This window comes from Danio aesculapii, chromosome 3 (genome assembly GCF_903798145.1).
Source record: "Danio aesculapii chromosome 3, fDanAes4.1, whole genome shotgun sequence".
Classification (NCBI taxonomy): Eukaryota; Metazoa; Chordata; class Actinopteri; order Cypriniformes; family Danionidae; genus Danio; species Danio aesculapii.
Genome location: NC_079437.1, coordinates 18125392 through 18136797, shown reverse-complemented (window position 1 = coordinate 18136797; position 11406 = coordinate 18125392). Strand labels below are relative to the sequence as shown.

Below are 11406 nucleotides of genomic sequence, written 5' to 3'. Positions count from 1 at the left end.
TATTCCTAGTCATTTTCCAATAGGCAACTGACTAAAACAATTCCTAAAACAGTCAAAGAGGGGACAAAAAAGCTTTAAGGAGAATACAAATAAACTCGAATTGAACTGAACTGGAGAGAAAAATGAACAGAAGAGGGTTGGTCTTTCCATTTAATACGCCAAAGCTGACGTAGAGCAGGTCTGTGATTTTTTCCTGGTAGCTTTAAGGCTTTGGACAGTTGGGCAGGGTCAAACCCACCCCCTCAATAGGACACAGGAAGTCTCATGACCTCATAGGTCCAGCCTTTCCGCCAACGACAACAAGACACAAATACAACTGTCAACGTTGAACTCACACTCACACACACACTCTCTCTCTCTCTCTCTCTCTCTCTCTCTCTCTCTCTCTCTCTCTCTCTCTCTCTCTCTCTCTCTCTCTCTCGAAACACTACACCCATTTTTGCTAAATCTTGATAAGCATAGACTATACATAAATTAAAAAAAAAATTGTAGGAAGTATCAAATACGTAATGCTTAATCTCAGATAATGATGCTGAATTTGGTAAATAAAGTGTGAAGCCGGAATGAAACATTTATTTAACTGTCATCTAAAATGTGTTTGGTTTGACACGAATTCAGTAACTCCAGTGGCCAATGAGGCTCTCTGTGCGACAAGCCAGTGAGTTTAATTACTGGAATTTAATAGTATTTTCCCACACCGCCACAGCAGAACTCAGTTAATTGAGTTTCTTTCCATCACTTCCAACCACAAATAACAACAAATGAAAGGCATTGAAAGAGAAGGCTGAGCTGTTTAACGTTTGTATATTCAGCTAATGCGATTTTGCCAAATAGAGATTTAAAAAAACTGACTGATTTGGCAAAAGCTTTGTGATCTCTTTCAGTTCCCGACAGTTAATTTAGATCATTAGGATAAAAGATTTTAACACGTAGCTGATAATATTTCACTCAATTGAATACGAGAGTATACAGTAAAGACAACAGTAAGAACTGAATGACCCATTCAAGTCAATGACAATGATGAGTGATGGATAAAGACAAAAGACAACACAAGCAAGACTGCATACATGTAGTTTAACTATAGCATTGTTGAATCTACTAAAGCATTCATGTTTTAATTCAATTTTAAAAATCACTTAAATGATTAAAAAGTGATTGTATTATGATAAAAGTATTTGATATTCTTTTCAATAATATTTATATGCAATATTTTAATATATTAAATAAATTATCTATTATTTTTAATTACAATTATGTATATATTATTTTAATTAAATCACTTTTTTAATAATTAAAGTGATTTTTTGAATTATAATAAGTGTTTGAATTTCTTTTCAATCATATTTTTTTATATATGCAATGTTTTAAATAAATGGTGTATTATTTGGAATTGTTTTATATTAATAATTCATATATTAATTTTAATTAAATCACTTTAATCATGAAGTGATTTATAAAAAATTGTTATAATAAAAATATTTGAATTTCCTTTCAATATTATTTATATTTATATACAATATTTTAATACATTAAATAAATTATGTATTATTTAGAATTGTTTTATATGATTTATTTATATATTATTTAAATTAATTTTATCAATAAAGTGTTTTTTTTATTTTGTTATAATAAAAATATTTGAATTTCCTTTCAATATTATTTTATACAATATTGTAATAAATTAAATAAATGATCTATTATTTATAATATTTATATATTAGTGTACAATTTATATATTATTTAATTTCACTTTAATCATTAGTGTTTTTTTTATTTTATGATAAACCTATTTGAATTTCCTTTTAATAATATTTATATTTATCTACAATATTTTAATATATTAAATAACTTTAATTATTTGTACTTTTTATATATTAGTGTACAATTTATATATTATTTTAAATAAATCCCTTTTTTAATCATTAAGGTGATTTTTAAAATATTATAATAAAAGTATTTGAATTTATACCCAATATTTTAATCCATTAAATTATGTCATATTTGGAATTTTTATATATTACTGTACAATCACGTATATATTATTTTAATTAAATTACTTTTTAAATCATTCATTTTAAACAAAAATGAGAACATTTGAATTTCTTATTAATATTATTCATATTTACATATACTATTTTATATATTAAACTAAATTTTGTACTAATTACATTAGCTTTATTATTATTTATGAGTTATTTCCATTTTTTTTTTTACCTTTTATGAATCATTTTATTTAGTTTTGTATAATGCTTTGACTGCCTCAACATGGAAAGAAAGATAAAAAAAATAAATCAACTGATGAAATGACCATTGCTTGGAAACAAAAATACTGCATATAAACTTCCATCTGGAATTGCACCTACTTCTTGTCGGCAACTTTCACATCTGTATCAGAGGCGCAGCAGACATTCAAGTGTCTGAAACAGGAGCCAAGAGTCAGGGTGAGCCAACAGTCTCAGCGGGGAGTATCAGAGTAGAGTGCTTGATTATCAGGCCTTTGTGTGTAAATGTAGGTAACATGCTGAGCCCCAGATATCCAGACACAGCAGGAGTGATGAGTCTGTCTGCTGGCTGGAGCTTCTCGTGAGGAGGTGGAGCCCTTCTAAGATTGCCATTAGGGGACCCTGAGGGCAAAGAAAAAGGAGAGAGGATTGATTAAGCAACTTTCCCTTCACTTCTGGCCTTCTGGGAAGCATCAGAATGTGCAGAGGCCTGAAAATAAGTGGCCTCGCTGCCCTATGAACAGGTGAACAAGCCAGGTGCTCAACTTCTGCCAGGATTTTTTTCTTTCTACAGCAGGAAATTACACTTTAGGTCAGGGGTGTCCAAACTCAGTCCTGGAGGGCTTGTGTCCTGCATTTTTAGTTCCATCCCAAATTAAACACACCTGAACCAGCTAATCAAGCTTTTTCTATGTATACTAGAAACTTCCAGAGAGGTGTGTTGAAGGAAGTTGGGCTAAACTATGCAGGACACCAGCCCGCTAGGACAGAGTTTGGACATCCCTGCTTTAGGTCAAATATCACATTCCCTAATTAACTTTCACAGACTAAAAAGCTGAATTTCCATGATTTTCTATCTATTTAATGAAAAAGCAGTCCATTTGTTGTTTATAAATTAATAATATACTGTTAAAAATACCCCAACATATAACCCAACAACAGGTTATTATAGCACCTTCCAACTATGAGTTAATTTTAACCCAGTGCATTGGGTTATATAAATTTAACCCAATGCATTGGGTTATTTTGACTAAATGTTATTTTTTTTCAATTTTGGTATTACTATTGCTACTATTACTACTATTAATTTTATAAAATCCTTTATTTGCATGAAATTTTAGTTCCACTTTTGTTCAAATAAATCAAGAATCACAAACATTGAAGAAACAGAACAAAGTGCAGACAGTTATAAACTGTGCAAGCAGAAAATCATGTGTTGGTTGAGCAGAATATGGAGCTCTGTGTGCTGAAGAGAGCTGTCCAGCAGCTGCAGCAGGCTTCACTCAGTGTCCACAATGTACATTACATTTTAACCACATCCAAACGCTTCTAAAACTTTGTCTTGGAAGGTGAAAAGGATATTTTAAAAAAAAAACACGACACGGAGAGGTAATTTGATTTAAAAAAATAATAAATAAATAATAATAATAATAATAATAATAATAATAATAATAATAATATGTAATATAAATTAAAAAAATTATATATAATATATATATATATATATATATATATATATATATATTTTTTTTTTTTTTTTTTTTTTTATATATTACATTTTATTATTATTATTATTATTATTATTATTATTATATATGTATATGGTTTATTATATATATGTATATGTTTGTTTTTTTTAAAAGGATATTTTTAAAAAACATGACACGGAGAGGTAATTTGATTAAAAATTATAATAATAATAATAATAATAATAAGTAATATATATATATATATATATATATATATATATATATATATATATATATATATAAATATATAAAAATAAATAAAAGTATGTGAATAAACCAATAGGTGTGAAATGGAGCAATACAAATAATAATAATAATAATAATAACAATAACAATAACAATAACAATAATAATAATAATAATATATATATATATATATATATATATATATATATATAATTTTTTTTTTTTTTTATATATATATATTTATATTACATATTATTATATATATATACACACACACACACATACACACACATGAGAGGTAATTTAATTTAAAAAAAATAAATAAATAAAATAATAATAATAATAATAATAATAATATGTAATATAAATATAAATATAAATAATAATAATAATAATAATAATAATAATAATAATAATAATAATAATAATAATAATATGTAATATAAATAATAATAATAATAATAATAATAATAATAATAATAATAATAATAATAATAATAATATGGTATAAAATGTCATTTTGATAAATGGTAACTAACATTTTAAGTAACAAACAAAAATGCCTGATATTTATTATGATTGGACAAAAAGTTGAAATGGACCTTTAAAAATTCCATGATATTCCCGAAACTCCATGACCTAGAGGAACCCTGCTATTATTAATGTCATAGCACAAATAATCCCTCTTTTATACGATTCCGCCAACTCTGTAAAGTCATGGTTGCATAATTGGAAAACTACAAGTGCAGTGGCTATTCAGAGGGGACAGCGTGTTCCTCATGGAGTGCTTTGTTCCACACGGCCCAGTATGACCTCATAGGTGTTTCTCAAGGAAATCCCTCTCCCTTCGAGGTACAATGACAGAGTTTCCTGTTTAAGAAAGCAGAATCCGGCTCCTGGCTTGCTCACACTCTCAGCTGCCTTATGTAATTCCAATACAATTTTTAGACTGCTCACGTTTTTTGTATTTGTGCATCACACGCTCATAATGACTTATTTATTTAGTCATATGACTTGTTGGTCAGTGTCTGCATGTCAGAATTAAGGAAGTGAGTACTGTAGAGAACAATATAGCTCAAAACATCCTGCATCACAGCTATGAGTGTATTTTCAAATGGAAACAATTCATTTGCAAAGGCTGTTTAAGAAATTATATATGTTTGAATATACAGTTCTACTGTAAAATCTGAACAGCTATTGTTGGTAGTTTGTGATTCGTGGGTGTTCTGTTTATTTTCACTTTCAAATTGCATTCTGACATGTCGACGGTGCCAACTCTCAGTGATACTTTCTGATATTGTGCCAACATGAAAATGTATTTTTGGGGTCGGTACAAAAACTGGATAATGAGTTGTAATTAATTTGTGATTTTACAGGATCACTTCTTAAAAGTGGTAAAATAATAATAATAAAATATTATTACAATAAAAATTATTACATTATAATATATTATTATAATATTTAGGGCTCGCAATATTTTAAAATCCCTGGTAGCCCTTCAGACAGGCACTCTTCATTTTTTGGTACCCCAAATACAAATTTAAGTAGCCCAAATAGAAAATACATTATTTATTAAATTGGTAACACTTTATTTTGATGGTCCATTTGAGTATTAGTAGACTGTCTGCTTAATATCTTTTGATACTGTTGCTAAACAGACATTTAACTGACTATAAGAAACTTTGCAAGTACATGTCAACTTACACTAACCCTAACACCAACCTAACAGTCTACATATGATCTGATGAGAGTTAGTTGGCGTGTAGATGCAATGTAACTTTAATTCAACAAACGGACTATCAAAATAAAGTTAATTAAATTAAATTATAACAAAAACATATATTTACAGAATAAAAGAATAAAATGGCATTTGTTATAGGCTGTGTGTTTATTTTTAAAATAACCAAAGTTTTATTTAACATTATTATTTTATTGATATTTTTTTAAATAACCAAAATGAACATTGTTTCGGGTTATTTTTGGCAATTATAAAAACTTTCCAGAATGTTACAGGGTAATTATTATTAAAACAATAACAATTCAGACCTGGACATGCTTCCTTCTTTTTTTTTTTTTTTTTTGTGAACATGTAAGAAGATATTGTAGAGAAAGCATAAAACGCTTCAAAATACCTGCGCTCAAAAAAATAAATAAATAAAACCAGTTGGAAACAAGGGAGTAAATAGTGAGTGCATTTAACTATCCCTTTAAGTGCAATTAAAAAAAAAAAACATCTTTTACTAGCTAACAAAAAACAGGAATTAAGCATCTTAACTATTAACAAGATGCCAATTCCCAATTTACAAATGAAATATTTTTTAATAAAACCGAATTTATAGGATTTGACTAAAATATAATACACAGACTAATATATATATATATATATATATATATATATATATATATATATATATATATATATATATGTGTGTGTGTGTGTGTGTGTGTGTGTGTGTGTGTGTGTGTGTGTGTGTATTTGACTAGACTTCAAAAATTGTTATATTCAACTGTCACTTTTAGAAGTAAAACAATTACATTTTGTATTCTTTACAAAAAAAATTATGCTTTGTTTAATTTAACAGAAATATGTTTTAAAGAAGTTTAATTTAGTATGACAAAAAGTATTATTTAACAGCACACACAGAGATCAATGTGTGTGTGTGTGTGTGTGTTTGACTTGACTCATCATTGATTCAAAATGTAAATTATATTCAATTATCACTTTTGAGATGTAAAAAAAATTGACCACAATTACAAAATTTTGCATTCCTCGCATTAATTTTTCTTTTTTCCTTCACTTTCGCCAATTGGTGAAGTTTTGTTCCTCGCCGCTGTCACCACTGGCTTGCTTGGTTTGGGACTTGTGGAGCTTCAGTGTTTGGACTTTCAGCAGTGAAAATTAAACCACACTGAACTGAACTTCAACTCTGAAAACTGGACTGACAGTTTCAATTTACTATAACTTCTATGTTAAGCTGCTTTGACTACATTGTAAAAAGCGCTATAGAAATAAACATGAATGGAATTGAATAAATTTTATGATCTCCACAAATTATTTCATAAACACGTTTGCATAAATGGTGCACTTTGTAATTAACTTCACATATAAGGGGGGAAAAAAATCATCAAGCCATATAAAATGTCAAAGTATCTTCAAGTTTGCAAAGCAATTCATTACCCAAAATAAGTGCCGTCTCAGCAGCCGCAGACAGAACAGAAAGAGGAGAACAGCCGAAAGCCAAGACCAGCCCACTTTAAGACGAGTCCCGATCCAAGGTTCAGTTCTCACATCAGCTGCTGCCCGCTGCCTCAGTCGGTTGTGCGCAGGACATGAGGGAGAAATAGAGGAGCATTTGTCATTTCCAAACATTCTTCAATATTTACAACTTAAAAGGTACGTTCATTTACATCTGTGCGCGAAGTTACAAGTTTAAATAGAGATTAGTCTGACTGTTTGAAAGAGAACGGAGTGTGTAAACTTTTGCAGAGACGTTTCGTGCAGTTACAAAATGCTTGATAAAGTTTGCTTGCACAAGAATGATTAAAGGAGTGATCGTGTTTGTCTTATTCTAGAGCAAAACTTTTGAGTAAACGATTGAATTGTTTAACGCAACAGGCGCAATAGTTGTGCGATTGTTTAATATGATCTACATGCAGAATTCGCGGGATCGTCCTATCTTTTAAAAATGAAAATTATTTTAGCGCTGAGAAAAAAGGTTTAATGCTACAGCAAACCTGTTAGTTCGTTCAACAGATTTCATTGCCATATAGTGTGTAATTTTAAAGCTAAATTAAATATCGGAGAAAAACAACGTAAATGGTTGTGTATTTAACACGATAATACATAGTTTATATCTTTACAGGGAAGCACTGCATATCATCAATAAGTATATCTGTGACTACTAAAAATATATTAAAAATAGCAGATCATCTTAACATTAAAAAATTATCAAATGTGGTCAGTAAAATATACTTTAGTCAAATGAAATCACATACTAGTAACATTGACAAAGTTTTATGTTAAAATATTATCAATTTCTTTTTTCCAGTAGGCTACTGTACTTTCTTTTAGTCTGCTGACTAATTCTAATTCATGCACTGTTGATGCTCGCACAATTTTCTTTGGAGTAAAACACAAATTCTGAGAGGAAAAAAACAAAATTCTTGATGTAATTACATGTAATCTGATTAAAATGTCCTTTAAGATAACAAACAGTGCATTATGTTAACACTAATTAAATATTGAGCATGAAAGCAAAATTATTTAAAACAACATGTGATAAATGTTAAATATACATTTCATTACATGCATTTTTATGTTTTCAACAAATATCTAGTTATATTTTATTCAACATTACTTTTAATTCAATCAATTAACATTATTTTTGAATGCTTTATTTCAGTTCCCTCTGGTGGCATTTGAGGATATAGCAAAGCTGTGATTTGAGCATCAAGAAGGAAAGCAGTGAATATTTCGCCTTAAGGATACATTAATACCGTTTAATCTATGAGAGATTGTTTTATGTGCTTTGATGGAATATGGCAATAAGGACTACCTGCTCAACAGAGATCCATCAGAGAGTCTTTTAAGGTCTGCATAAGAGGAATGGAAGCTTCATACGCTGCCAGTGCTGCCATCGCACCAACTCCACCACCCATGACCTCGTCCCCAGCTTATATGTTCAGGATGTTCCGGGAGTACCAGAGCAATGCAGTTATCATGGCCCATTACAACTTCACCGGAAAGCTGAAAGAGAATAAATACCGGGATGGACTGAAACCAGAGGCCATTGCGTTTCTCATCATTTGTCTTCTTATTGTAGTGGAAAATGCGATCGTTTTGGTGGCAATATGGAAGAACAAAAAATTCCACATGCCAATGTACTACTTACTTGGCAGCTTGACGCTGTCTGATCTGCTTGCAGGTTTCACCTACATGGTGAACATTGTGACTTCAGGGGCAAACACTCTCAAAATGACTCCAGTGCTGTGGTTTCTTCGAGAAGGTGGTGTGTTTATCACTCTTGCTGCATCTGTCATCAGTCTCCTCGCGATAGCTATTGAGCGGCATGTCACGATGGTCCGCATGAAGCCGTACCAAGGAGCCAAGCGTGGCCGGATGTTTGGTTTGATCGGTGCAAGTTGGCTCTTGTCAATTCTCCTCGGCATTCTTCCAATCATGGGCTGGAATTGCATAGGAAACTTGGACGAATGCTCTACTGTCCTGCCGCTTTACGCCAAGAGCTTCATCCTTTTTTGCATCACTGTTTTCACCCTAGTTCTGATGTCCATCGTGGTGCTCTACGTGCGCATTTTCCGTATCGTCAAGTCCAACACCCAGCGGTTAGGCTTTGGCACGCAGCGTAAAGGATTGGCGAGAAAGTCCCAGAAGTATCTGGCTCTGCTGAAGACGGTCACCATTGTTCTTGGCGTCTTCATCGCCTGCTGGCTCCCCCTTTTTGTGCTTCTTCTGCTGGACTTCTCATGCCCTGCTCAAAGCTGCGAGGTGCTGTTCAAGGCGGACTACTTCTTGGGCATTGCCATGATCAATTCGCTCCTCAATCCCATCATTTACACCCTGACTAGTAAAGACATGCGCAGAGCCATTCTAAGACTGGTCTGCAGCTATTGTCTGCTAACAAAAGATGGACAGGTCAAGAAGTTTGGCATGCCGTTTCTGGATTGTAGCACCAGTAGGGCAGAAGTGCCATCGCACAGGCTGGAAGGCCTGGAGACCACGGTTTCATCAGGAAACTTTACACCATCTACTATTAAAGCTATCTACCCAAGGATACTTAAGGGTTGAGGAGTAAGAAGAATGCCTTAAGTTTAAATAAACCAGGTTCTGGTTTACTCTGAATATTTATTTTAAATAAAACTGCCAAGTAAACAAGTCTGAAGCAGAAGTCGGAACTCATAAAAGTCCTGTTTTGGACTACAGACTTGGTTTCCTCCATATGCATTAAAGCAAGCCATGTGGCTGCCAGAGAACGTGGTTGACCAGACAAGAGGAATTTTTGTACTGTGATAAACACCAGTGTTTAAAATGGACTGTCTGAGGGTCAGACTTGCAAGTAAAGAGCTACAGTGCCTTTGTAAAAATAGGATTTTGAATGGCAAATAACAAGCAGCAGAACGATGCATTGCACAAAAATGCTTTGACAAGACGTTATGATTCTGTTATACGAGACTCTTGTTTGCATTTTGTAAAAAAAAAAAAAAAGCATATGAGCTTGTGTAACAAGTAATTTCCACCTCCAAATAACAACTGAATTGTTCAGAGACTTTGTAGAGGAAATGACAGGTTTATAAAGCACATTTGTCCTTGGGTATTTTAAAAATACATTTTGTAAGAGGTTTCCTTCTTATAATGGTATTTTTGGCAAATACTTCATTCGTGTTTAAGCTCACCATACACCATGGTCTGCATTTAACCAAAGAGGAAATTCAAGTGGCATTCAGTGGCACAAGCTATATAAATATTGTATATTTTATAAATATTGCAACAAAGTTTTGTATGCTATTATATGGAATGCCTACATTTATGTGTAGCAATCGGTCATGATAAAAACAGCACTGACATTCAAGCAATATTACAGTTCTGTAAATAAAGTGTCTGTGTACTGAAAATGGTGCATTAGTATCTGTTTAAATGTATTTTGTTGGTCCTAAATTATGAGCTTTAAAACAAACCTTTAAGTGCATTAATTAAAAGTGTTGCTTGAATATTTGTCTTGTGTTCTTTTGAGTCAGAAACCCTGACTCATTTTGCACTGCATAGAGTTTGTTTCTAATGATTACACTGAAAATATTCAGTATATAGATTCCCACAAAAATTAAAAACAGACGGTGACAAATATATATTTATATTATGTTGGTGTTTGTAAAGATGAGCGATGGAAAATCCATTCAGTTATGATTTGAGCAGGTTATTCTGGAAAAGTTTCATTTAACTAAAACATTTCATTAACACAACAAATGCACATATAAAACTTTTAAAGTCCATACAAGAACTTAAAAAACTATTCTCTTAAATTGAATCGAGCTGATTTCCATTAGCTTCAATCACACCCACACCACATGTTAACCAGGCCTAAACTAAACTATGACAATATTGTGGTTTTGTCATTTCACAGGGCAAGAGCCACATGTACAACATTTTCTCACTGCGCCGTCTTTGTGAAAAACCCCTACAGAAAAAAGATGTATGCTCGTGCCAGTCCGGATGTTTACCAAAGCTGAAACTGCTTGTCTCTGCACCTGAAGGGCCTGATGTGACTCATTTTTAAAGTAAGACAAGCAAAGGTTAAACTGGTCACGCGAACGGAGTAGGATGACTAGGCTTTTGAAAGAATAGAACACCCATCCATAGATGCACTGAAAGAAATTCAATATGCCAAAAAAGTGAAATTAGAAACAGTGAAAGTAGAAGTCAAAAAAAAAAGGGGGAAAAAGCTAATTTTAGTCGT

General features: G+C 31.7%; 1 protein-coding gene across 1 annotated transcript; it reads left to right on the top strand.

The window, feature by feature from the left end:
• Nucleotides 1-7212: 7212 nt before the first annotated feature.
• Nucleotides 7213-10663, top strand: s1pr5a (sphingosine-1-phosphate receptor 5a). Its single transcript, XM_056453304.1, has 2 exons — nucleotides 7213-7331; nucleotides 8341-10663. Exon 2 carries the CDS (start codon nucleotides 8544-8546, stop codon nucleotides 9741-9743), a length of 1200 nt encoding a protein of 399 aa, XP_056309279.1. The 5' UTR covers nucleotides 7213-7331; nucleotides 8341-8543; the 3' UTR covers nucleotides 9744-10663.
• The last annotated feature ends 743 nt before the right edge of the window (nucleotides 10664-11406 follow it).

What these genes read in the sequence shown, in the direction of transcription:
- s1pr5a (XM_056453304.1), top strand. Translation starts at nt 8,544, where the DNA reads ATGGAAGCTTCATACGCTGCCAGTGCTGCCATCGCACCAACTCCACCA.